Genomic DNA, 27,654 nt, shown 5'->3' with positions numbered 1-27,654 from the left:
AGACTTACAATGATCTCTGTTACTCTCTGGCTCGTTCTGTTAACAAGCAGGACAGACTCAGAAACAAGAAGTCATACGTTTTAGCCTTACTGGCTTCCCCTGCAGTTAAAATTCTACTTCTTCACATATGCATCACACTACTACACTTTTCTTTAAGGAAAGGTCTTAAAATCTTTTTTTTTCTCTTTGGCCTTGACAGTAATCTTTACATCTGGCAATCAGAGTTTCCATGCACACTCAATAGCACTTTCAACATGGTTTTATTTATAACCCCATTCCTGTCTCAAAGGTTACTTGCCATTAGATTGTAAGTCATTGGCAAGGACTTGCCTGTTTTGTTTGTGTTTTAAATGTGTGCAGTGCATAGCGCAACATTATGTGTTTCATAAATAAATAGATAATAAAATAACTGAGGATTGCTGGCATAATGCATAGCCTTGTGTCAACTTATTCGTTTTCCGTTTTAGATAAGGGATGAGATAAACTCTACCTCTTCTTGAAATGGATGGGTCTACTTCAACCCCTTTTTCATAAGGAGTCCCACCATTCAAAAGCAGCTCATATGTTCTGAAAAATATATAAGACAGAGACACCTACATTATTTTATGATACAGGGGGGAAATGAAAGTAAAAATATATGCCTTTTCCTGACACTGCAAATGATATCTTAAGCAAATCATCAGTTCTCACATTTTACCTCTTCTGAATTAGCAAAACAAAAACAAAAAGTCTCCAGTGCAAGTTTTTCGTAATGGTTAAGTTTGATTATCTATTGCAGATTCCATAAATAACAAGTCTTCCCTAAACATGGAAAAGGTCTGTTTTAAAAAGTCTTTCTTCAGCTAGGTATTCATATAAGGTATTCTGCACCTAATGCCTCTGCACTCTGTAAAGAAGCATGCACGCTGGTGGCAGGATCCTCCCATCAACTGAAAAAATTGGTTAGATAAACAGATGTACAAATCCATCCAAGCAGGTATCATAAACTTCTGGATAATATATGAAAACTACTTACTGGATGCTGTGCTATGAAAGAGAAACCAATAACAGACCATCAGACCAGGTGAGCCCAAGCTGATTGGTATATTAAGTCATCTTTCATGAAACAGCATCCAACATATAGTTTTCATTTGTTATTTGGCAGCTTACAATGCCCATTTTGAATGGATTTGTACAAATCCTAGTAGTCTGGGGTGCTTTCTTCCCCTTTAAAAAAATTCTACTCTTCATACTGAGATTATGTACATACTGCTTAAGCCCCACACACAACAACTTGCATTCGCTCAACAGAATGCTTTACTTTTAAAGCTTACAGTAGCCCACTTCCCACTCCAAGTCCCCTATGGTGTGTCACAAGCTACTCTTGAAATGCTCACCCATTTCAAAGGCAGTTCAACCAGTGGCATAAGGGGTTGCCGCTTGTGAAACTAAACCCATTGGGCATGCAGATACTTGTACAATCCTCTGGGTCATGGCTCAAATTATCAACAGGTGAATCAAGGCTTCTCAAAGGCCAAAGATACACCCTGGGCGCACTGACATGTGTCATTTAAGGCAGCACTCACCAATGCTAAATTTACTGCTTTGAATTCCATTCTAACCTGTTCACTGCTGGTGTGGTTTGTGCACAATACACTTCCATGCATAAGTGACTGGTCTCTGTTCCCTCCTCTTTTTTTCATCTAAACTGTGCAGAAGGCCCAGAAGTGATCCCAAGCCCCTTTGTCAATGCTCTTTTCCAAGACCACATAACTACAGATAAAGGACAGTCAAACAAGGACAAAGGAATACTTTAGCTTTGAGTTTCTTAGTAAGGGTGGACAGAAGGAAGAACATCCTAAAGAAACAACAGCTTGGCTTCCAAGTTCAGAAGCTTCACAGGGACACTCAACTGGTGCAGCTCCAGAATGGTTTCAGATGCTACACTTTTGCAGACAGAATTATCTGTGAAACAGGCATCCTTGCATTTATTCCCAGGACTGTTGGATCCATTTTATACGCATGTGCATTACTTCATTTCTCATCACTTGATGACTTCTGCAGCTGAACAGCCAGACAGATTCTACTGAACAGTGTTGGATTTGAGGTAGCGTGAGGAAATACGAACATTCTGACTGCAGCATTAGCTCTGTAATGGCTAATGCACACATATCATTACTTGACTCTCTAAACATCAAAGGATGAACATGCATGCATGAATCAGTAAATCAGAGGTGAGTTTTGATCAGTTTACACCACACATCTACCTATGTTTACAGACACATAAATGAGTCTGATGCTTGCAAAATCATGATTTCACTTGGTCCTCGGAACAGGATATGTCCAGTATAATCCCATATATCCCATGTTAGATACAGGCCTATAAAGTGGAGGTCACATTTAAATGCAGTCACTACCACAAAGTGGTCTTTACTTAACCTCTAGCCTGTGCTTAAGCCTTTGCCCTACAGAATGGATTTGGGTTTGTTCTTCCTGACTCCCTGTGGTTTTTGTATTATCTGCTGTCTCCTGCTTGTTTTCATTATGTTTCACTTGCTGCTTTTATTGAACTGTTGATGTAAGCTGCCTAGGATGCTTTTAACCGAGGCAAAAAAGTGGGATATAAACGTATTTAATAAATTATCATAATGTTTACTAGATTCATCTCAGCTGACAATCTTAGGTTAGCGTAACAGCTAGAGCATTGGATTTAGGGCAGCAATATCTGGGGTCAAATCTCTGTTCAGCCACAAAGCTTTGTGGGTGACCTTGGAGAAGTCATCATTTATCAGCCTGACTTTCCACACAGGGTTGTTGTGTGGATAAAGGGAGCACTATGTACACTGCCTTCACATCCTTGGAGGAAGGGTGGGATTAAAATGTAAAGAACAACAGCTCAGCGTTAATCAACTCCCTCTGAATGCAGAGATATTTTTAAAACTTTTCATCGTTTGGCCTGGCGGCTGTCTCATTTCAGCTACTATTTTTGTCAGATAAAATACTCAAGTACTAATGGATTCAACATGATTTCCTGTCTGGCAGTGACAAGTGTTAATTACGTGCTGTGGAAATTCCCATCCTGGTACCCTAAATGTAGTGATAAATGTGAGTGAAATGTTTTGCCTGTCCTCTCCAATCTTCTCTGTTCCTGCCAACTTTCAACAGTGGATTTAAGAGAAGCCACAACCTGAAATGGGTGTTCACCTTATTGTGTGCCAGTCATCACACAGTAACTGCAACTTGATCATCCAGTTGCAAGCAGGTGGGGTGGGAGAGAAATGCCAGCTTGTCAATTTCACATGCACATCATATTTTTTTAGTGGAAACAGCACTGAGTCGGAATTCCGAGAAAGAAGCTTTTGGCAAAGCAAAAAGTGTAATATTCCAGTTCTGCCTCTTCCTCTCAAGATAGTATTATTACACCTCTAAAGAGCTACTTTTAATGGCTGTAGCTTTATTTATTGTTGTAGCAGAAATTATCCAGGAGGGTAAGTGAAGTGAAAATGATGCAACAGGAATCACAAGAAGCGTTAGGCTTGCTTCCCTGAAGACCAGTACTCTGTATATCTGAGATTTTATAAACAATACATTGTTTTTCTGTCTGTGTCCTTGGGATCTTTCTCCATCCTTGTGATCCTTTGAACAGTGCAGGCCTCCAATTCATCTTCATTTCCTGATGAAGTATCCGTAATAGACAAGGAAATTCAGGATTGCTTTTTTATGTTAAATGTTGTTTTCCATATCACCCCAAAAGTTGGGTTTCACAGGTGCAAGGCAAAACAAAGCTGAGACTCGGGTTGCAAACCCCGCTTCTGCCACATGTCCAATTTGGGCAACACACTCTTCCCACCTCAGTTCCCTACCTATACATGACAGGAAACACCTCCGCATACCGTGAGAAATAAAACCCACATTGTAGAACATGGCACAGCACTCCTACAAGCATCTCATCATAATCAATTATTATTTAGTAAGTGTCTCATATGTGCTGTTGTTGTTGTTATGTTCCTTCAAGTCGACTACGACTTATGGCAACCCTATGAATCAGTGACCTCCAAGAGCATCTGTCATGAACCACCCTGTTCAGATCTTGTTATTTCAGATCTGTGGCTGCCTTTATGGAATCAATCCATCTCTTGTTTGGTCTTCCTCTTTTTCTACTGTTTTCCCCAGCATTATTGTCTTTTCTAGTAAATCCTGTCTTCTCATGATGTGTCCGAAGTATGTGCTAGGTGATTATATATACTTCTATCCACTACCAGTGGTGCAATTTCTACATAATGAATGGGGGCAGTACTTGCTTTGTGGAACAACCTTGGTCTAGAAAACTGCTATATTGCTGTTTGAATCTGATTTTTTGTTGAAGTGCTGCACAGACACTCCAACTCTGGAATAACAAACCAGGTGATCACAAAGTCACTGAGAACGTCAAGACAAATTTAAAAATCATCTTAAAATGTTGATGTCATGGAGGGGGGGAGAGATGGGTCACTCACTCCTCATGAATCAAGGCACAATGTCTAGCTACATAAGACCAAGGCGCTTGCAGACCACACCACTGTCATAATAGCAATTTGCTATTGTGTTTCTGGAAGAAGAAGAATCCTATCACATTCTCTTTGGCCCTTTGTCAAAAGCCAAGGTAAGCCTTTGATCAGGACTTTGGGAATGATAACATAAACAACAGGTAAAACTGTCATAAAGGAAGTGTACAGGCAAAATTTTAGAAAAAAATCTGGGTCCTCTTCTAGCCTGGTTTATTTTCAAAACACATTTTAAAATTGTTTAGGGGACGAGACCTGTTCAACAAGCTTAACAGTCTTGGAACATATTAACAAGCTGCATATATATCATATGGCACTGAGTTTCAGTATTCACCCAGGCTATGCAACATGTTTAATACAAGCCTAGAAATGAGTAGATCTTGTGCCAATATCCAAAGCCAGTTCAAGGATTTCTGGTATGATGAGAAATGCATATCTCAAAGACAACCTCTGTGGGCTGAGCCCCTGGAATGCAGAAATGGTAAGAATACTTGGGTGGCAAAAGGCCATCATTAGCATTAGTCAGTTTTGGTCCTGCCTAGCCTTTCATAAACAAGGTGTTTTTTTTTAATAAATGGCATATGTAATACTACATTTAGAAAGCTTGACTAAAGCTCACCTTCTGGAGGAGTAAAGAAACAAATGCATGCTAAATTTGTAAGCCACTTTATGCACCCCTTTTGGAAAAAGATTTTAAATGTATAAAATATACATACATACATACATACATATACACACATACACACACACATACACATATATACACACACACACACATATAGATATATACTACAGGCAGAAAATGCATAGTTGATGAGAATGGAAACGTGTGGCCTATTTGTTTGCCTCTGGAAGCTGTGAAGCGATCGCATATCTCAGAAACACTTGCTTAGGAGTAAGTCCAATCGATTCCAGTGGGAGATTTGAGTGTAGATTCAGGCCAGGGATGAGGAATCTGTAGTCCTCCAGATGTTGCTGGACTATAGCTCCCATCATCCCTGACTACTGGCCATGCCGTTTTGGACTGATGGGAACCAAACAACATCTGGAGGGCCACAGGCTCTCCCTTCCTGGGTTTAGCCTACAAGATTGTAAATTTTAAATAATCAGTTGAGAAAATTAGCTGAGACATTGAGCAAATCCCAAGGATACTTTGATCCTGAAGGAGAGCCAAGTTGCCTGTTCCAATTCAGACTTCCGCTTTCTAGCATTTTTCCCCCCAATGGAAAAAAAAATATTTCTGTTAGCAAAGAACGGGAAAGCTGGAAAATGTTACAAATGCATCTGCATTTATTTGCTTTTGAAGTACAGTAATACAGAATTATTGTCAAATAAATACCATTAAACTGAATGTATATCTGCTATGTTTATTGCTTTAAGCTTAGTTTTATGGGGAAGCATTGGCAGGGAATAGGGAAATAGCAGCACGGTAGGAGTGAGAGCCAGTGGATAAGTCACTATGGCCACCTTCCAAAGAGCCCCATGTGGGAGCAGAAAACAACTCATGTGTGTGTTTGGGGACAGAGGCTGCTGATCCTTCTCCAGCGGCAGCACCACTGCATCACTTACAGCTCCCCTAGAAGTGGCATGATGGGCTGCAGTGGGAGAGGGCCTCTGGAAAGTACATCTCTCATCCTCAGATCCCTGTATGTTAAATGGGAATTACACTGACCTAACATTCAGGATTGGTGTGAGGGCCACTACATAACAAACAAATTAAGAATAATCTGAGAAAGTTTAGGAGGAGCAGCAGCTGCCCTCCGACTTTGAGGAAAAATCTGCCAATGCTAAAGCAAAAACCTTTGACGCCCTGACATTGGAGAACACAGAACATTCATATGGTCCCCAAAAGCCAAGATAAGAAACAAACCTCCAAGGGCCAACACAAGAAGCACACATACCTCTGCAAGAGAGCAACTGTTTTACACACAGAGGGTCCCAGCATATCCAGGTAGAATGTCTTCTGCCTGAAAACCTGGAGAGCAGCTGCCAGTCAGTGTAGACACTACAGAGCTAGATGGACCCATGGTCTTACTTTCTATAGGGTAGCTTTCTAAACTGAAAAGTTTCACAGTAATCTTTTGACGGCACAGCCAACTTCAGGATTCCTTCAGAAGCAGAACCTCAATGGATCCCTTTAACCAACACAGAGCAGAGGAGGACAGACACACAAACCAAGAGAACACTCAGAGAGTCCTCTCTGCCAAATGGCCCATATAAGCAACCGAAGCCACATGCCAAACTCTTGTGAAAAACCTACCAGCTCTTAATAGTGCAATTAAGGGGCAGATTCACCATTCTCCTGCTGCCCATTAATTACACAGGGCTAGTTAAGGCTAAGGGGAAAATAAAGACCACATGATGCCCTTGTTTGAAAGCTCTGGTCATCATCCAAAGACCTTGTCAGTCCTCCCTATGGCACCATCAAGGCCCTAGCATCTGCACTGGCACCTTGCTGCCTTCTGGAACTGGAAACAATTAGGGGGGAAAGTATTCTAAACAATAGTGTAGTGACAAATTCAGAAGTGCAGGGTCCCTTCATAATAGTTACAGCCACACATCCCTTATACAACCTTCTGAGAATAATCTGGCCATGCTTAAATGCTACTTTCGGCTTCTCTATCAACTGTCACCATTTGACTGTCCTTTCTCACTGTCAGAGATATTACTTGAATTACAGAATGCAGTGTCTACACATTTATCTCCTGCTGCTACCAGACTGCTTCATGATGTAGATGGGGTGCTATCATTAGGATTCACTATCTCTTCTGCAAATACAGAATTCTCACTCTCCACAACTTGGCTTTTTGAAGTAGGAACTAATAGAAACTCCTTTCACTGTGATTGGCTCCAATCAGCAAGAAACAACAAGGAAGCAAGTTAGAAGACTCTTCTCAGTGGCTAGCACGCCCTTCTTTCATAACGATTGGCTCATAGGACACTGGAGACATAGGAACCCTGTTGGGACCTGGCTCCCAAAAAAGTAAGGGATCCAAGACCCGCTGAGACCCTGGACAACTACACCCAATTCCAAAATAAGGGCCATTTAACATATGTGATTATTGATCCAAACATCGGAACGTGCCAGGGAGCAGCACGCAATCTTCCACAACTATTTTTGAACAGCATTCACCAAGAAATTCCAAGGTGCCTAAATGAACTATAATTTGGCACATGGATGCTATGGGCACTACCATACGTGAGACACCCGTTCCAAAGCATCCCAGAGCTGCTGCATCATCAGCTTCGATTGCTGGAATTCCTGGAGTTAGCTGATGCAGTACATTTTTCACTTCTGGCACACAGCTTGCACCAGGCAAAGCTAAGAAAGCACAGCCAGTATGGTGAAGTGGTTAGAATGTCAGGCTAGGGCCAAGACCAGGGTTCAAATTCCTACTCAACAATGAAGCTCACTGGGTGACCTTGGATCAGTCACTCAGCATAGCTCACCTCACAGGGTTGTTGCGAGCATAAAATATGTGGAAAGTGAAAAGAACCATTTATGCCACCTTGAGCTCTTTGGAGGAAGGTAGGATATATATGTATTAAATACAAAAATAATAAATAAATGAGGTGAATTGGATGCATCTTTGTATCCTCACTCCATTTTGTTCCTCCCTCCCCCCCCCCCAATTCAAAAAGGAACTTACTTGGAGGAAACTGGAAGTCCACTTGAGTCAAAAAGTTTTAGAAATGCCCAGCCACAGCTTAATTCGCCTCTCTCACCTGTTGACTAGAAAATAGGTGGATGAAACTGATTATCCAGGTTGTTAAAATGTACAACGTCTGGGCACTATCCAGTCCTTGGGTCCATCTGTTCCCTGCCTCCCACCTTATCTATGTTAGGTGTTGAACTGAAGCAGCAATAGCAAGCTCTCCTTCCTCTTCCCTGCCTTCAACTCTGCCTTCAACCAAGGAATCCAATAACTATACTATACTATTGCCACTCAAAACTAGGCAGGTTTCTTCATGCACATAAATGCACCTAGAGGAATGGGATTTATTGGCTGCTGCTATCACCAAGGCAATCAAGCTTGCATACTCAGCCTTGTTTTGCATTTTCTCCATGCAATCCCCAGGGATCAGTCATTTCTACAACAGAAAGGGGTTCAAGGGCCTACCAGATAGAAACAAGGCCATCCAATAAAGCTGAATATTGGAAAATTCAGGACAGACAAAAGAAAGTACTTCTTCACAAACTATGGAATTTGCTCCCACAATATGTAGTCATGGTCACCAATTTGGATGGGATTAAAAGAGGATTAGACAAATTCATGGAGAATAAGGCTATCAATGGCTACCAGCCATAATGGCTATCGTCTACCTCCATTGTCAGAGGCATTAGGCCACTCAATACTTTTTGCTGGGAATCATAGTGCTTGAGCGCTTCCTACAGGTAACTGGTTGGCCACTGTGAGAACAGGATGCTAAACTAGATGGGCCTTTGGTTTGAGCCAGCAGGGCTCTTTTTATGTTGTTAATTTCATGAGCTGCCCAAAAAGGAAGGTAAAAAACACAGCCTTCATAATCAGTTTCATTTTTCAGTAATTCTGATTTATTAATCTAAATCTCAAGTAAAATGACTTGGGCTCCTTCTGGGAGGAAGGGTGGAATATATTTTAGTAGTAGTAGTAGTAGTAGTAGTAGTAGTAGTAGTAGTAATAACAACAACAACAACAATAAAAGTATATACAGTTAACAACGAGGCTTCCAGATCACAGTGCAGGACAACAGCGCGCACATGCACGCACGCACGCGCACACACACACACACACACACACACACACACACACACAAAGTATGTGTCAGTTCTAATGGGAGGTTGACATTCTTTTAATACTGAATACTGTCTGTATCTTATAACACCAAGCTCTTTGTATATTAAAAAAATATCAACAGAGAAATTGTATTCCAATACAGTTTCACATATTTAATCACCTATATGAACTTACATTGCGAATATAAGTGATCCCAAGTTCAAATAATATCCCTATGTCTGGAGATGGAGAATTGGACCTGATAAAACAATCACCATCAAGCAGGCAAGGTAAGATGCCAGTGACCTACAAAATGTGAAAAAAGCAACAAACATATCTAAGCATTTGATGTCAAGACACTCTTGAGGCACCAATAGAATGCTTCCCTGTTTTAAAAAGAAACTACCAAATGACATCATAAACATCACCATCAACCAGTATATTTCCATATGCTTTATTCTCCACAAAGATATAAGCAGCAGCCACCAGAGAATGGCAGAGCCTTTCTACTCTGAAGGCCATTCATCCTGGAGTGTTCTTTTCCTTGCCCAGTTCTAAATGGCTGCTCAAAGCAAGCAAAGCTCAGCTAATGAATGATAAGAGGATTCAGCACCTCTTCAACTCTCTCCATTCACTCAACAAATTCCCTCTATAACACAAACTCTGACACGATTATCCAATATAATGAAGAAAAATGGAAGCCACCAACAATGGCAACACTTTTACTGAGTTCTCTCCCCCACTAGTGTGTGGTAATGGAAATCCATGATGCTAAGTTGCAGCATTACATCATGTATTTCCATGTCCCCGCTCTGCATCATTGCCTGCTATTGGGGAAAGTGGTACTCACAAGGTCATGACATAATGAATTTCTGTTGCTACATATTACAGGGGGGAAAGCGGGGAATTTGACATCGAATCAAAGACATACATGCAAATACACCCAGAAATATAGCATTTAGCAATGCTTTTGGAGTAGCCTTCTGAAAACTGATACAAATTTTCCCTTCTTTTACAATTACGTTGTGTATCTGAAGTATTTGCCTATGGACCGCTCCTTATAAAGCTGCTCTCTTTCCTCCCATCTCCATACAACTCCCTTCTGCTGCATGATTTCAATACCAATTCAGAAGAAACACTGCCACCTGCCGAACAATCCACTACACTTCCTTCAGGGTTTACAGAGCTCTCTTTGACTTAGGGCCAAACCCAAAGCAAGTGGGCAGCATTTAACTGCGGCCAGAGTGACAAGGGAGGGGGACTGATTCCTTAAGCAGTTTTCTTGATCTAAGTCACCCCCAAGCTGCTATATTTGCCCACATATTTCCCAGCAGAGCAGATGATTTAGATTAGGAAACATCACATGAGGTGAGGGAAAGGGAACCCCCCTCCCCCACCCAGTATTCTGACCTCCAACCCAAGCCACTTTTTAATTTTTAAAAAAGGAAACAGCAAATCCATGGATTTCCCACATCTTATCTAGTTTGGTCGTCAGTAGGATTTCACCAAGCCCAAGATGTGGCTGCCACAGATTGTGCATTATAGCACTTGAAGTTCATTCAGCCTGGCAACTGAGGTAAGTTGCCATATATTTTTATGCTTCAGTTTTCCATCCTCTAAATCACATGTAATGGATAAATGAAAAATGGAAATGGACTGCCTTCAAGCCGATTCCGACTTATGGCGACCCTATGAATAGGGTTTTCATTGTAAGCAGTATTCAGAGGGGGTTTACCATTGCCTCCCTCTGAGGCTGAGAGGAAATGACTTGCCCAAGGTCACCCAGTGAGCTTCATGGCTGTGTGGGGATTTGAACCCTGCTCTCCCAGGTCGTAGTCCAACACCTTAACCACTACACTACACTGGCTCTCCAATGGATAAATAGCATTTGGAAAAGTTGGGGGAGATTATTATCAGATAGTACTAGAAATAACTGTACATACTTCAGCTCATAATCCTCTAAATATACACAAAATTTATCATATCAAATCTGCCAATAATCTCCTCTGTATTCTTACCCGTGGAGAAAAAGTCCATGTTTTGGGATTTTTGGGTTGCGACGTAGCTCTAACTGTATGAATATTACTCAGGATCTAAAATCAGAAAAGAAATCATGATGGAAGTCTTAAAATCTAGGTGTTGAATAAAGAAATGTAGATTAAGGCAATGAAGAAGAAAGGGAAGTTAGCCCACCTATTGCACCACAAGATCACAATTTGTTTTAAAGCCCAACCTTCACCTTGTACAGCTCATGCAACTTAGAAATACAATCACTGAACCCAACCTATCATAAATTGATGCTTTCACTTTGCAATAGAGATCACTAGATACATGCTTAAGAGTGCTGAAACAATCATGTCTATCATCCTTCCACACTCCGATAGGTGGAACAGCAAGTGAATCTACTTATTGAACATTAAATATTTCAATGCCACATTTTAACAGGAGTGTGTGCAGATAAATATTATGCAAAGCTGTAGGTATAAGACAGGACAACCAGAAAGAATGAAAGAGGAGAAGTCTGGAATGCATGTCTCAAGCACAAATTAAGCTTTTAAACTGTAGTATAAAGAACTGTATGCAAATAGGAGTACAGCAATAGCTGGTCTTAACGCATATGGAGGAATGTGATTTAACAGAGTATTTTTATATTTCAGTGCATATGTTTATTTATTTTGTTGGCTTTGTTGGACTGCTGGTTTTAATGTCTGTGCCTGGCCCACAGCCCTCATGCAAGGTAGGTGGGTGATGGATTAGAAATCCACATAAATACATACAATAAATGATGAATGAAATAATACTGAGGTTTCAGATAATGAAGAAGAGATCTCTGCTTTTAGAATAACCAATAGCACCAGGAACATATGTATCTCCCCAATAGGGTATCCTTCTCAAAAGGACATTTACTGTGCAAGCCAAACCCAAGATCTCCCGGAATGAGCAGAGTTTGGAATAGGTGGATCTTTGGCTGTCCTGGCTAAGACAGGGCTCAGCAGGGTTACACCAGCGTAACTCCTTCATCCTGGCTCAGCCAAAGATATGCCAGCATAAGTTCCTTAACCTGGCTAAGCCAGGGCTATCCTAGCTCTACCAGGGCTCAACTGATGGAACAAGCTGGTAGAATTTATACTGGGGTAGCAACCCCATAAAAGTGGTCTCCTGGGGGCAGGGCAATGAAAGACTTATACTTGTTCCAAACCCTATTTAGGTTGGCCATGTGACCTATGGAGCATTCTTCAAAATGCAGGCAAACAGTCACCTGCTGGGTCGGGCAGCAGTAGCCCCTCCCAAAGGCTCCTGAATGAAGTTTGTAATAGACGTAGCATCTGCCGGCCTAAGTTACAAGGATTTCCTACAATTAGGATTGCTCTGTTAGATCTCAGTTGGCTTAGTACTTGCATTGAAAAAATTGTACTATAAAAAAAATAGCAATTTCATTCCTTGTGTGCTTTTTGTTTGTGTGTGTGTGTATCCTGAATCATACAGCAACTGTGTAAATCCACCACAAATACCATATGACAGTTGAGGAGGCACCCTTTTCCTAGTTCATAAATTTGATCAGGATATTGGAAGGAATTCAAGGTTTAATCTTTCAGGTTAATTGATTTGCAGAACTTACTCTGTTACCATCAAAAAGGCAAAGTCGAACATGTCTACTGAGAACCTGTATGCTCAGCCCAGGAAAAGGGATCCCTTTACAATTCCACAGGGTCACAACCAGTGATAGCCGAGTTGGCCTTGACTGAATCTGAAAGAGAAAGAAAACAAGACATTAAGGCTGGAATCTTATCCACACTTACCTGGAAGTAAGCTCTGTTAAAAAGAACTCAAGACGTACTTCTGGGCAGACAAGTATAGGATTGCATTGTAAGTCCACACTAGCATTTCTAGATGCACAGTAATTTCTAGTAATGTTTACAGTCATAAGAACATAAGAAGAGCCTGCTGGATCAGGCCAGTGGCCCATCTAGTCCAGCATCCTGTTCTCACAGTGGCCAACCAGGTGCCTGGGGGAAGCCCGCAAGCAGGACCCGAGTGCAAGAACACTCTCCCCTCCTGAGGCTTCCGGCAACTGGTTTTCAGAAGAGAAGCATGCTGCTTCTGACTAGGGTGGCAGAGCACAGCCATCACAGCTAGTAGCCATTGATAGCCCTGTCCTCCATGAATTTGTCTAATCTTTTTTTAAAGCCATCCAAGCTGGTGGCCATTACTGCATCTTGTGGGACAAAGCCCTATGAGGAGAGACTGTAATAAATGGGCATGCTTGGCCTTGAGAAGAGAAGACTGAGGGGAGATATGATAGCACTCTTCAAGTACTTGAAAGGTTGCCACACAGAGGAGGATCTCTTCTCAACCATCCCAGGCCATGGAATAATGGGCTCAAGTTACAGGAAGCCAGATTTCGTCTGAACACCAGAAAAAACTTCCTAACTATTAAGAGTGGTACGACAATGGAACCAATTACCTAGGAGGCATTCAAGAAGCAGCTGGACAGCCATCAGTTGGGTATGCTTTAAGCTGGATTCCTGCACTGAGAAGGGGGCTGGACTCGATGGTCATATAGGCCTCTTCCAATTCTACTATTCTATGATTCCATGAGAACAAAGGCAGTTAAAATCTGAGACCTTGCTCTAACTGAGGTAGAAAACCTTTGCTGAGGACCACTCCAGGGCCGTTATGTTTGAGAGTCAAAAAGATACATAGGGGGGTTGAGGCTTGACTGGAAACCTGTATGTTTATAACAAGGGCTGGGGAAAATAGGCAGAGTCCCTAATAGCAGCTTTGTTATAAACTGTGGTAGAAGGGAAACCACTTCTCCCTCTGCTAGAGGTGGAGTGTTGGCAGCGTAGTGACATGACACTCTCCACAGAGAAAAACTAGCATGTTAAGGAAAACATACTAGGCTAAATCTGTTCCTCCTGACACCTAGTTTTTTTATCTGCAGAAACTGAAGAAGCATCCAGTCACATGAAATATGATGTGCAGTCTGAAGTAATAATCCTGAGACAGGTTTATCTCCTTGGTAGAACTAGCCCTGTAAACTAGTAGACTGAATTCCTTGCCACGTCAAGGTCATGCAAGATGCAAAAAAACTTGGAACTGATTCTCATGTGCACGTACATAACTTGGTCTCCCATTACTCAGTGACTCTCAGTTGATTTGTAAACTGCCTCCTCTGACAAGTATTGGATCCAGTGTGCATGAGATGATATGAATGCTCTGTTTATGATGTTTTTTGAACAACGTACACAATCAAGAAATGCTATAGTCAACAAGTGACAAACATACACCTGTGAATTCTTCTCTAATTAGCTGCTTTGTATTATTATTATTAATTATTATTATTTGATTTATATCTCGCTGTTACTCCCAGCAGAAGCCTAGGGCAGCAAACAAAAGCACTAAAAACATTGAAACATCTTAAAAACAAACTTTAAAACACAATAAAACAAAACATCTTCAAAACTGTTACTTAAAAAAAAGCTATGAAAACATCTAAGATTAAAAATTTTGAAAAGAGAAGACTGCTTCTCATGAGACTTTTAGGATGTGAATACAGAAGCCCTAAACAAAGGTGGTACATCAAATATCAATCATGGCTCCATGTATTATTCCTGTTCTTCCTTAAAAAGCATATACATGGCAATCAGGCACACAATTGGTATGTTGCTTGCCTATTTTATACTCTGGTATTCACACCCAGCTACAAGAAGCAATAGGGAGACTCACAATTTAATTGTTTTATTATTATTACCAGTTTCTAAAATGATAAAAAACTAATGCAGATTGCCTACAGCAAGAAAGAAAACAAGAATTTTACTGCTACACTTCATAATGTTTTCCCATCATTATTCCGTCACATCTACCAATTTCCTCATTCTCTGTTAACCTTGAAGATAGCATTTATGTGGCTTTATTAAGAGCAAATACTTACAGTGCCTTTTTCAGGGTTCCACACTAGATCTCGGAAAGAAAGATTGGAAGGTGTGAGCTCAGGTTGTAGAAAGTAAGAAGCTCGAAACTGAACTCCTAGAAGAACAATGCACATTTTTAGTGTGTTATTTTCCCATCTCCCTTTATGCCTCTTGGTTGTTTTCAATGGAGTATAAAAGTTAACAACCTCAAAACTGTAGGAGTAACACAATTATAGACTGACATACCAAGCTTAACACATATTGATTTGGTGAAAGCTTTTATTGATTCCAGAACTTCCAAGTAAGTGTGCCTAGGATCACAACTTTAGGAGGGCTTTTTCACAAATTAAGCAGCAGCAAACCCAGCTTTGGCACCAAGTGTTCACTCGAGAGGGAGCCAAAGCTAATCCCAACTGCCTGACAAGTATTCCTGTACGACACATGTGCTTGAAAACATGTTTTTGTCAAATTCACATCTTCACTTTTTAAAAATGCCACTCCTTTTTTCTTTTTACTCTGTTAAAAGATTTCTATCACCATTGCTGTCAAGAACCTAAAGGAATGAACAATACAATAAAAATATGCTTTAAAATACATAAACTTCTTTGCAGTGATAGCATTCTGCAGTCAGAGCTTTGGTCATCTCCTAACAAATGTTCATACCTCCTTAGAGAAACTTGCCTCAAACTCTGAGATAAACCTGCCTCGCACTGCAATGGAAGTTTTACAAAACTCCTACCTTCTTCCAAGAGTTGTGCAAGTGTTGAAGGTCGGAATCCTGCAGGAACAGCTCCCATAGTTGTCAATGCATCCAAAGTATTATTCTATTCAGAAGAGAAATATTTCAGTTCTTGACATCTATTCCATTTATCAGTTCTTTCTGTCTTCATAATAGTCTCTGAGCAACAAGTCACTAAACACCAAGACTCCTGAAGACCAACTAGCCAAACAGAAATACTCTGCTGTTCTATATAAACGTACTGAAGAGTAGGCCTCATTGGACACAGTGGGGCTTACTCCGGTGCAAACATGACTAGGACTGCAGTGTGCATGTCCTTTTCAAGTATAATGATACCCAGTTTGCTGATAGTTGGACTGCTTGAGAGAGGGAATACTGCATTACAAGGCCAGTATGGCAGCTTGGTTTTGCTTTGTAAGAAAAATGAAGCAAAAGATTAAAAAATAATTAATGGCATACAAACGTAATACTATAAAATGCTGGCTTACCTCCGTGATGGCCTTTTTAACTGCACTCCAGTGCGAATCTGTTCTGTGGATGATGTAAAAATTAGAATATAACATAAAACTGACCCAGAAATTAATATACTGCAAATACATAGATGAGCAAATTGGCACTTGGTGTGTGTTTTGTTGATGGATTGACATATAGTACACTGAGCGGAAATTTCAATGGGAAAAGCCAATAACCTGTATTCTGATCAAGTAGTAACTGGGACTGGGGTTTGTGGCTAAGGCAGTCTTAATTTTCTCACCCCTTGCCTGCCTTTCATTACCATGTATAATGGCTGATCTGATTATATATTTTATTTATTCATTAATTTAATTATTTGTTTGCTTTCTCTACTGCTCTTCCTCTCACACACCTGGAGCCCAGGGTGGTGTACAACACATTACAAAATGTTCCTATAATAACAGTTAAAAAAAAAACCTAAACACACAAGCATTATTAAAAACTACAGTATTTACAGCTGCACTGCTGTAATTAAGTTCAGAGGCCCAGGTGAAATTACGTTTCTTTAATTAGTTTAAATTAATTATTTTACTTCTCAATGGGTTATTTCTCCTTCTTGATTCTTATAAATGATTGTTTAGTGATATCCACCCAAACGATCTGTACTGCAAACAGCGTGATTTTCCTATTTTACACAGGTTATATGGCTTTACCTATCTTCCACTGCATCTACTCTTGCGTTAGATAAAAATCAGTAAAGGACCAGATGGGTGGGTGCTGAAATCAGCCAAGTTCAAATTGGAAACGCACAAACTACCGCAAGGCTGCTTCTGTAAGGAATAAGCCCCCAGTCACAAACTACACAGAATGAAAATGAACTTGTACTTAGAGCCAGGATCCCCTTACCTTTTCAGAATTTTGGCTCCTCCTTCTGTCTCATCTGCCACCTCTATATCTTCCTCACTTTCCTCTTCACTTGGTTCTTGGTCCTCTCCTTCCGTGCCTTTCATCTGCAAAGTTATTACACTACAATGGTCAATCGCATTATCTGCAAAGTTGATACATTACAATGGCGGCAGCTGTCTTACCAGCCAAAGGTGGTCAAAGACACTCCTAGCCACTGATGTCACCTGGGCCTCTACCAACAAAGATGGATCCAGGAGCACCCGCAGTCTACAAACCTGCTCTTTCAAGGGAAGTATGACCCCATCCGAAGCAGACAACTGCCCAATTATCTGAACTCGGGAACCACCAACCCACAGCGCCTCCGCCTTGCTATGATTCAGACTCAGTTTATTGGCCCTCATCCAGCCCACCACCAAGTCCAGGCACCAGTCCCGGGCTTGCATGGTATCTCCCAATTCAGATGTTACAGGGAAACAGAGCTGGGTATCATCAGCGTACTGCTGACATCTCACCCCAAATCTCCTGGTGACCACTCCCAAGGGCTTCATATAGATGTTAAACAGCATGGGGGACAAGACAGTACCCTGTGGCACCCCACAGCGTAACTGTCAGGGAACCGAAAGACAATCACCCAATGCTATTCTCTGAAAATGACCTTGGAGATAGGATCGGAACCACTGTAAAACAGTGCCTCCAATACCCATCTCACCAAGTTGGCCCAGAAGGATATATGGTCAATAGTATCAAAAGCTACCAAGAGATCATGTAAGAATAACAGGGTCGCACTTCCCATCCTTCTCCCGATAACGGTCATCCATTGGGAGACCAAGGCCAATTCAGTACCATAACCAGGCCTGAACCCAGATTGGATTGGTCAAGATAATCTATTTCATCCAAGAGTACTTGCTGTGCCACAACCCTCTCAATCACCTTCCCTAAGAAGGGGGTATTTGCGACCGGTCAGTAATTGTCACAGACCAGTGGGTCCAGGGTGGGCTTTTTCAGGAGCGGTTGGATCACCACCTCTTTCAGAGCGGCTGGAATCACTCCCTCCCACAATGATGCATTCACCACACCCTGGATCCACTCGTCTAGAGGAATGCTTCAAGCCCACTACCACTAAGGTGGACAGATGCCAACAACAATAATAATAAAAAAACTGGAACTGAACAGAAAAGTAGATGTATACCAACCATAAGATAGGTTTTAGGCACAAGGCCCCTCTCCCCTTTGGAATTTTTAGCCAGCCACCAACCATCAGGCTTTTTATCAAAGATGAGAAGAACTTCACCTTTCTTCAATATTGAAAAGAGAGAAAACAGGAGAGAAACTACATTAATAAAGATACTCTGTCTGTTCTGAATATATAATGAAAGAAGTAGTCAAGATTGCTATGCTCTGACCCCAAGGTCACTTTGCTACTAGCCTTGATGGCTATGCTCTGACCCCCCGGTCAGAGGCAGTATGATTCTGAATACCAGATGCTGGAAACCACAAGAGGGGACAGGGCTCTTGTGCTCAGGCCCTGTTTGCAGGCCTTCCACGGGCATCTGGTTGGCCACTGTGAGAACAGGATGTTGGACTAGATGGGCCACTGGCCTGATCCAGCTGGCTCTTCTTATGTTCCTATATAGTCCAGTTTGTTGTCTTCTACTCCAAAGCAAATGCTTTTCTAATCTTTCTATTGATAGATGTAAAACATTACTGTAGAAGATGCTAGAGCTGGACATGTAAATATTAAATGGTTTTATAGATGCTCTGAACAATACAGCACATCAGAAAGTTGTCTTGGAGATTCTCAAGCTATGAATGGAAGGAGTCCCTCCATTAACAAAAGAATTTCTGATCTAGTGGAGGAATCCACTAATGGAAGAGGAAGTGATCTCCACCAATTCCTCCTTCCTCCTGCTCCCAGCATCACCGTCCACCCTGTTCTGGAAGGTTCCTCAGTCCTCTGGAGCAGATTGTCACAGGCTCAGGGAGCTACAGGGGACGGGGAGAATCAGCAAAACTCACTTTCCTTCCTCTTTTGTTTGCAGATGCCTCCACTTGAGAAAAAGCCCTTCTGTGAATGGAAGTGGAAAACTGAATCTAATCCAATTAGTGCAAGTGCCATTCAACTTGATAGAATGTTTCTGTTTTATTTTAATAGAGCTGTACTGAACTGTTAAATCGGAATTGCAACATCACATACATAGAAGTTTGATCTTGTACTTTGTCCCTTTGCTACAACCTAGACAGACACTCTGGGAAGACCAAGAAACTGAATCCAGGACAGAGCTATGCAGATGGTGGGCTGGTCTTGATTTTCAATGTTCCCATTAAATGGTATGGGACAAAATAGATGAGCTACAACCAGCAAGATGGAGTAAGTGGGGGAGACAGCAAGACAAAAATCTCCGAGAGTCACCAGGGACATACTTAGTACCTACATCAATCCACATCTTCACTTTTTCCTGTAAGAGTAATAGGAAAGGCGCTGCACTTGAGGAAACACTGTAGTAAGGATAAAGCTTTAGCCAAATCCATAACACCAGCTAACCCAGACTCCACTGAGAAGGCTCCATGGATAGAGATGCACTGCTGCCCTCCTCTCTTGAGCCATGATGATGACAATGGTCACCTGTTCCTAAGAAGTAACATGCCAGCAAACAAATGTTTAGGATCACATACAACAACAGCTGTGCCTCCATCACTGCATTGGCATCATGAGCTAAATTGCTACCTCACACATGCATAGCAGCACTGATAAACTTTGCTACTCTATAGTGAGAGCCAAAGAGCGCTCTTGCATCATCATATAAAGTTGTTGGACACTCCAGGAAGGCATTGGAGTGGGACTGGGGATGATTATGCAATATCTATACCAGCTCAACAATCACAAATGGATGCTACACAGCTACAGTACTTGGAGAGGTGGGCCCATGGAAACTAGTATTACACTTTACTTGCTTTAAATGTCAGATCCCCTTCTTGCTGTGCAGCAAAATCACCAAGAGTGATAAAATGTGTAATAGCTGAATCAACTCCTGGTTTGTCTTCATTATGATCCTTGTAGTTGTCTTCCTCTTCCTCCTCCTCCTCCTCCTCCTCCTCCTCATCTTCTTCTTCGTCATCATCTTGTGTACTTTCTTCTTCTTCATCATCATCATCTTCTTCCGTTTCCTCATTTTCCTGCTGTGTTTTTGGGCTGCCTTTCCTTTTTGTATCTCTAAGCAAAAAAGAAACAGAGCTAGCCACAGTCTTTTGACAACTACTCATTTTAATCAACCGCTGATGCAGACAATATCATAGGGAGCCTTCCCCTTTCTTATTCTAGGGATGCAAGAAGGAGCAGGGCTGCTTTCACACTGCACTTTATTCTGTTATTCTGACAATTTCTTACCTGGTAATTTGCACATTTAATTTGATCTTTCACATGGCATACAAGCTAGCTCTGGAATTCTAGTGGAATGTAGTGCAAGTTTAGTGCCAATTTCCATGATAAATGATACCAGAAATAATCCATTAGCAAGGCTGGGAACCCGGAAAATCATGTAAGTTTTTCACTAGCTGCATCTGCTCACGTGACAGGTATCCCAGCATGCAGGGCATTCCCTCCCTTTAGTCATGCAAGGGGCTTTTTGCCTGATGAAAACTGTACCAATATTCTGGCATTGGTGCAGATAGCCGCAACATTTCCCCCACACACCCCTGTGTCAAAACAACTAAAACAATTTAAAAAGTCAGATCCTCAAGAGAGAGGGCTCACATGGTGATGGGACAAGATCTTAGACCTCCTACACAGTGGGGAACAGTGTGCATGTGTATAATGGGTGAGGGACAAAAACAAGCTGTGTGTAAGACCTTTGCGCAAAATGTTGGTATATCGGCTGAAAAAGCTGCTGTTCCTTAACACAAAAGTTACTGCAGTGTGAAAAGAATTTTAGAAATTGGGACAGAAGCCCTGTCTTTTTAAGCCGTTAAACTAACACAATCAGGCCCATGTGTGAAAGCAGCCCTGGTGTTTCAGTGATTCCCCAATTTCACATTTTGAATGCATTTAGAATTCTAAGCAGTCCCATCCCTTAACTCAGGGCAGGTAGCAGTTAACAAATATGCAAGCACCTGACAGATTATTTGTTTATTTATTATATTTGTTGGTCGCTTTTCTCACCAAGGTGACCCAAAGCAACTTAGCAGCTTACATTAACAAGACAAGCTAAAATCCTGTAGGAGACAAAGCATCAATGGCTACACATCTGTAGTTATGACAGGGAAGTTTTATATTGCTAAAGATTCCCATGCTCAAGCAGGCGTGGGATAATCCAGCTTGATTAATACATATAATACCTGTTTTAGACTGCAATCCTATACATACCTGGGAGTAAATCTCACTGAAATCAATGGAACTTAGGCTCTTAGCCTAACCATGTCTACTCACAAGTAAGTTCTGTTGAATTAATTGGGGCTTACTACCAGGTAAATAGGGTTAGGTGTTCAGCCTTACTTCTGAACAGACATGCAAAGGATCCTATTGTTAATCTACTTACATGCTGGAGTCCTTGGTCACATTTTCCCGGCTAAGGATTGCAGCAAGATTCTCCAGCTGCTGAGAAAGGTTTAACAGTTCCTTTCCTTCTTCATCTTTTTTCTGATTATAATTTCCCACAGGGGCAGGCTCATCTGACTGAGAGATAACAATACACCAGATTGTTGATAGCATCCATGGGTGCATTAGGATTTGAACTAGACTCTGATCTAGCATAGCCTGGCATTAATCACTTTCACGGAAGTATGCTAATTACATGTAAACATTCACATGATCCTTTATGCTGAAAAAGGTAGTGGCCCTTTGCCTTCGGAAATGGCAAAGCATCACACATGCAGATACCTAAGGTAGTTGTGTACATTACAGAGTCCACTGAAATTAGACTGTCATAAGTCCAGAGGGCTATACACAAGGGGGGGGGGTTGACAGAGTAAGCACTGCAGTGCTAGTTACTACCCTGACAGAAAGCTTTTTCTGAGCTTCCTCTCCAACTTTAGCGGAAACAAGAAACACTGTATCTAAAACACTTACTTTCTTCAGGTTCTGAACAGCAGAGGAATTTTCATCAACAGACTTCTTCAGCTCCAAGCATCTACAACAAAAAAACACAACCGTGTTGTATATACTGCCTACCCATTAACAAAGACTGATGCTGAGCCCCAAGACCACAAATGCTCAATTTTAATACACCAGCCACAGAATCTGCCATTCACACTGAGATTAATGTCACTGTAACAGCACAGCTTGCTTTCCTGGGCAGGGGAAGACAATGGAGCATTACTACTACTGCTGCTTGTGTGCTCACCCTCCTTTTTAGTATACAGACAGAGAAAAAGTGTGTACATGCTGAAACGGGAACCCATACTGTTCTGCATGCTTTCCTGGCTCATAAAACACAGCAGTGAGTTGTATTCAACTAAGTAAATTCAGAGTAGAGCCACTGAAATTAAAGAACCAAAGGTAGTCATATCTATTAATGTCGATGGATCTACTTGGAGTAGGACTAGAACTGGATACAACCCAGGACGATCTCAACAAGTCCTAGATCAGGGATTGTGGATTGTGGTCCTCTGGTAGACCAACTAGCACTTCCTGGTTACTAGACCAAGCGGGCTTTGATCTGGCCAGGGAAGACACTTCCATTTTTAGAGAACAGCATGTACTCAGGATCACAACACAGAGTGAGGTATGATTTAACTGTTGAGATCCTGAGTATCTCCTAACAGTTGAAGGAGATGAGGAACCTGTGGTCCTCCATATATTGTTGGATTCCAACTTCCATCAGCCCTAGCCAGCATGGCCAATGGTCAGGCATGATGGGTGTTGTAGTCCAGGGACATCTGAAGGGCCACAGGTTCCCCATCTCCCAGATAAAGCACACATAATTACTGCTAAGGGATCACAAGGACGTACCCTTGGCTTGCAAATCAGCACATGTGGGGGTTCTAATAAACGAACAAATGTCTACATGACACTAACATCAATCCACCTCTATTCTTCTAGATACCCAACTGGAGAGGGGCTGGATCTACATTGCATAGAATACCACGCTGTAAGTTGCTTGTTTACAATGAGAGTCTGTGCTACATGCCTCCAAGAAGTGCAATAAAAAGTGGGAGGCTCTACATGACGTTTGAAAGATCCCTTTTTCTTTTAATCCAGGTCTACACATGCACATTATGTCCACTTGCACAGAGAGCTATATGCAGACAGCTGGTATCTCCCACCAGCACTGCATTGTTTCTCCCACCTGCCAAGTTTCAAAAATACATTCATAGCACCATCTCTACATAATGTCTAGTGGAGCTGCCATAAACTCCTCCCAGAAAGCAACTGAAAGGAACAATAATGGAAATCAAACTGTCATTAGGGAGCTGGTGTGTGTGTGTGATGGTGGTAAAGGCAGAGGCAACAAGTATCAGAGACTTTCAGCGCATCTTTCACAAGCACTCTTCCACACATCCCTCATCTCCCAGTCACCCTCTCTCCCTGCCTGTCTATGCCTAATTACCATCCCTGAGCCATCCCTGGCAGGGTAAGCCATTCAGCCTGCACCCTGCATCCATTCAAGGAAGCAGCATTATTTATTGAAAATGTAAGTAGTGTCTAAGAAAAGTTAATATGACCCATCATTAATAGGAGTGTTCAGCTGATGGGAATAAAATGGAAGGTAAAGCTTCCTTCCCACAGAAGGTCAAAGACGGGGCCAGGGAAGGAAGGTGGGGATAAGGATGCCAAACTAGCTCTGCAGGATCGAAGCCACCCCCACCAAAATAGTAATAATATTATGCTGCTGGTTTACATAACAGGAACAGAAGTAGTAAAACACAGCAACTCAAAAAAGTAAGCATGAAACCAGTCTGAGAAATCGCAGAGTAAAGGATCAGTGATATCAACACAAGTGGTGGCAAGTGACATGTGCAAGGCAAGAACAGATAATACCGGTTAAAAAAAGCCCAATGTGGATTAGCCCAGGATCTCAACATTTTTTTTCTTAAAAGAGAAAACAAAAGAGTATCATTATTCAATGCTCCTAGAAGAGTTTTGAAAAAAAATCTCATCAGTCTTTTGGTCTGCCATATCAGAACATCTGTGCATACATATGACTTTATCATGCACCTCAAATGTCATATGGAATTAAGTCCCTCTGATTTTAATAAAAGTTACTTCCATATAACTATATTTAATATTGGAGCCTAAAACACTTTTAGGTCATTAACCGTATTTATTCACATCTGAGAAGTCAACTATTAATGTTATTTTTGCCCCTTTGACATCAAATACATTTGCATTACACCTACCAGAAGGAATTTTTAAAATGTACATTACCTCTGACTAAGGTTTTTCTTTTTTTCAGAGTCAAGAGCCCCTGCTTCCTTGCTTTCTTGAAGCAAAGCACCCACCTAAAATATTACAGGACCAAGAATTATTTTGTCAAATGATAACAGTTGTACAGCCTCATATATGTAAAACTTAGGAGGAAGAATTCCAAAAAGAATTAGCAGTTCTATACGCTACATTTGCTGCAAGAATCAGCACCTCTATGATGACTTCCCTATACTCACACATCTGAATGGTATCAGAACAGGAGTGGGTAACTTTTTCAGTCCAACAGCTGCATTCTCCTCAAGGCAATTTCTAGGGGCCACATGCCAGTGGTTGGCAGGGCCAAAGCAAAAGTAGGTGGGATTACAAATGTTTATTTACTCAGACATCTCTTTCTATTCTCCATCCAGGCACGCAAGAACCATTATCAGAGTTCAAGAATAGATTCTAGCCTATTAAGGGAGAAAGGATGTGGCTGGGAAGTACTGTGTCCTACAGAAAGCTCTAAGGCTGAGGTTCCGCATTCCTGCATTAGAACTTGCAGGCCACCATGTTGGTAGTTTCTCCTCACACCAGCAGCAGTCACCGTCATGGAGAGGGGGAACTTAGCAAGGTTGCACTCCTATAAACACTTGCCACTAACTTCAGTGGGACTTACAACGGAGGGAGTGGATCAATTAACAGTATCGCCTCACCTCAACCTTTCATAAGCCTCAGCAATAAGGTGTAACTTCCCTGCCTGCAAAAACTATAGCGTCAGTGAAAGATGCATCTTGGAGAGCATTTCATAACATAGGGGCTACCACCAAAACAAACACTCCTCTGCTCACTGCCGCTTGCACCTCATTTGGCAGCAGTACCACGAGCAGAGCCTCCCCAGCTGTTCTTGACATTTTAGCAAGCCGATGTTGGGCTTTATATGTCAACTAAAGCACTTTAAATTGGACCCAGTAGAAACCAGTGCAGCTCTTTCAAGACAGGTATAATATGCATCCAACCAGCAGTACCCATCAGAAGGCTGGCTGCCATGTTCTGCACCAATTGCAACTTGTAAGCTTGCACTGTGATGAGTTGTCATACGCAACTCAGACAGGGTATCTGTATGTGTTTTTATATACTCTGCTTAGAGGTTTATAGAGTTAAGCAGTTGTTAAATAAAATAAAAGTTCCTGAAAAACACACTATGGTTTCATATGAGTTTTACAGAAATTTTCTGTGGCAGCATTTTTACCAAACAAGAGATGTATTGATTCCATAAAGGCAGCCACAGACCTGAACTTACAAGATCTGAACAGGGTGGTTCATGACAGATGCTATTGGAGGTCACTGTTTCATAGGGTCACCATAAGTCGTAATCGACTTGAAGGCACATAACAACAACAAAAACTTGTATGTCCTTGTGTAGCCCTTTAGGAAATTAATTGTTCTTTCAAAGCAATATATAAATGTTTGAAATAAATATTAAAAGCCACACTGAAACTCTCTGTGACATTAGGTCTACATATAGCAGATCTGCACAGGTATCCTTTTAGACTGAACGTGCATCTCAGAACAGCAATAGGTTTTAAATTGCCTGTGGATTCCTGTTGTGAGGAGTTGCTGAGAACAGTTGAGGATCTACAAGTGAAGATTTCTCATTTACAGCATAGTCCTATGTTTCTCAATGGAGCTTACTTCCAGGTTGCAATAAGACTGCAACCTCAGTATCTCATTCATCGCAGCCATGCCCTAGCCTGCATTAGCACCAATATGCAAACTGCGCAAAAAACATTCCCAGTCAACCAGTGCAGTGTTTCTTCAATGTGCCAGACGCCACAACTTTATGATGCATGGTTCTGTCTTTGATTTGAGTACATTTGCAGATTTTCAGTAACTTGTTTAGCTTTATTAATGATGTTTTGCAATACGTGTAGTAATCATCTGTGTTCGTTCTGGAATTGTTTTTTTAAAAATGTTTTATTTTTAAGATGTTTAATTTTTGAGAAGTTTTTAGTATTCTGTCCCTTGTTTGCTGCCCTGGGCTCCTTCTGGGAGGAAGGGCGGGATAGAAATTCAATGAATAAAAATAATAACAATCATAATGCATACTACTGAAGTGAGGAATCTGTGGTCTTCGAGACGTGGCTGGACTCCAGCTCCCATCAGCTCTAACCAACATGATCAGAGGCCAGGATTGATGGAAGCTCGAGTCCAGCCACGTCGGGAGCGCCACTCTCTCCATCTCCGCCTCATATAAGCCTGCCGTTGCTGCCACCCTAAATCAGCGCCTGCACTTTTAACCCTCTTGTAGTGTAACCGCGCTGGGAACCTGCTTCCCTCAGCGCCCTTCCACTCCCTGCTTCCCATTCCCCCGCCGCCTCGCTAGGAGGACACCCATTAAAAACACAGAAGGATGGCAGGAGAAGTCACCTGCTCCCGCAGCTCTCGGCCCCGACACAACGCGGTCTGCAGCGGGCCCGTCCGGCTCCGGCGCCCGGTCATTCCGTGGGCCAGCACAAGGTCTATAGGCCTTGCGCAAAGGAAGCAGGTCGCCAAGGAGACGGAATGCTGCGGCGTGGGGTTATGGCGTCACCTGTAGGCGCCACGAGCAAGGATTCACACAGGGGAAAGGCTTCGCTGCTATGAGAAGAGGAACCGAACTACATGTCCCAGCATGCAGCGCAGACGAGAACCCATCCTTGTACTGCAAATCACGAGCTGCTCAAGCGGGGAACCGAGACGAGGCATAGCAAAAGCCCCGTTGATGATTTTGTAAGCATGTTACCTACCACACTTAAAATGTGCATTCCTCCCCCAAGGGAATTCTGAGACCTAGATTTTATTATCATTGTTATTATTATTATTACTAGATCCCATGCAAGTAAAGTAATGCTTAAGATTCAATGTACAGCGAAGGCTTTTACCATATATGGAGCAAGAAATGCCAGATGTCCAAGCACAGGGGTTGAATACTTGTGCAAGCAACAAGTTTGTTTTTTTCTTACAAACATTTACCAACATAAAA

At 41.8% G+C, this 27,654-nt stretch overlaps 1 protein-coding gene across 1 annotated transcript in view; it reads right to left on the bottom strand.

Annotated features, from left to right (window-relative positions):
- Positions 1-27,222, bottom strand: part of NPHP1 (nephrocystin 1) — a 41,344-nt gene extending 14,122 nt beyond the window's left edge. The window contains exons 1-15 of the mRNA XM_061625550.1: positions 27,060-27,222; positions 24,654-24,727; positions 22,356-22,416; positions 21,826-21,962; positions 20,246-20,504; positions 18,487-18,588; positions 17,294-17,397; positions 16,423-16,465; positions 15,935-16,019; positions 15,216-15,310; positions 12,900-13,028; positions 11,299-11,373; positions 9,476-9,586; positions 8,174-8,256; positions 491-567 (exon numbers count right to left, since the gene is read on the bottom strand). Coding sequence (XP_061481534.1) covers positions 491-567; positions 8,174-8,256; positions 9,476-9,586; positions 11,299-11,373; positions 12,900-13,028; positions 15,216-15,310; positions 15,935-16,019; positions 16,423-16,465; positions 17,294-17,397; positions 18,487-18,588; positions 20,246-20,504; positions 21,826-21,962; positions 22,356-22,416; positions 24,654-24,727; positions 27,060-27,131 — 1,507 coding nt within the window. The 5' untranslated portion in view covers positions 27,132-27,222. The remainder of the gene's footprint in view (positions 1-490; positions 568-8,173; positions 8,257-9,475; positions 9,587-11,298; positions 11,374-12,899; positions 13,029-15,215; positions 15,311-15,934; positions 16,020-16,422; positions 16,466-17,293; positions 17,398-18,486; positions 18,589-20,245; positions 20,505-21,825; positions 21,963-22,355; positions 22,417-24,653; positions 24,728-27,059) is intronic.
- Positions 27,223-27,654: the final 432 nt, after the last annotated feature.

Source organism: Rhineura floridana, chromosome 4 (genome assembly GCF_030035675.1).
Source record: "Rhineura floridana isolate rRhiFlo1 chromosome 4, rRhiFlo1.hap2, whole genome shotgun sequence".
Taxonomy (NCBI): domain Eukaryota; kingdom Metazoa; phylum Chordata; class Lepidosauria; order Squamata; family Rhineuridae; genus Rhineura; species Rhineura floridana.
Note: the sequence above shows the minus strand (reverse complement) of the source record. Positions and strands in the feature narration are given on the sequence as shown.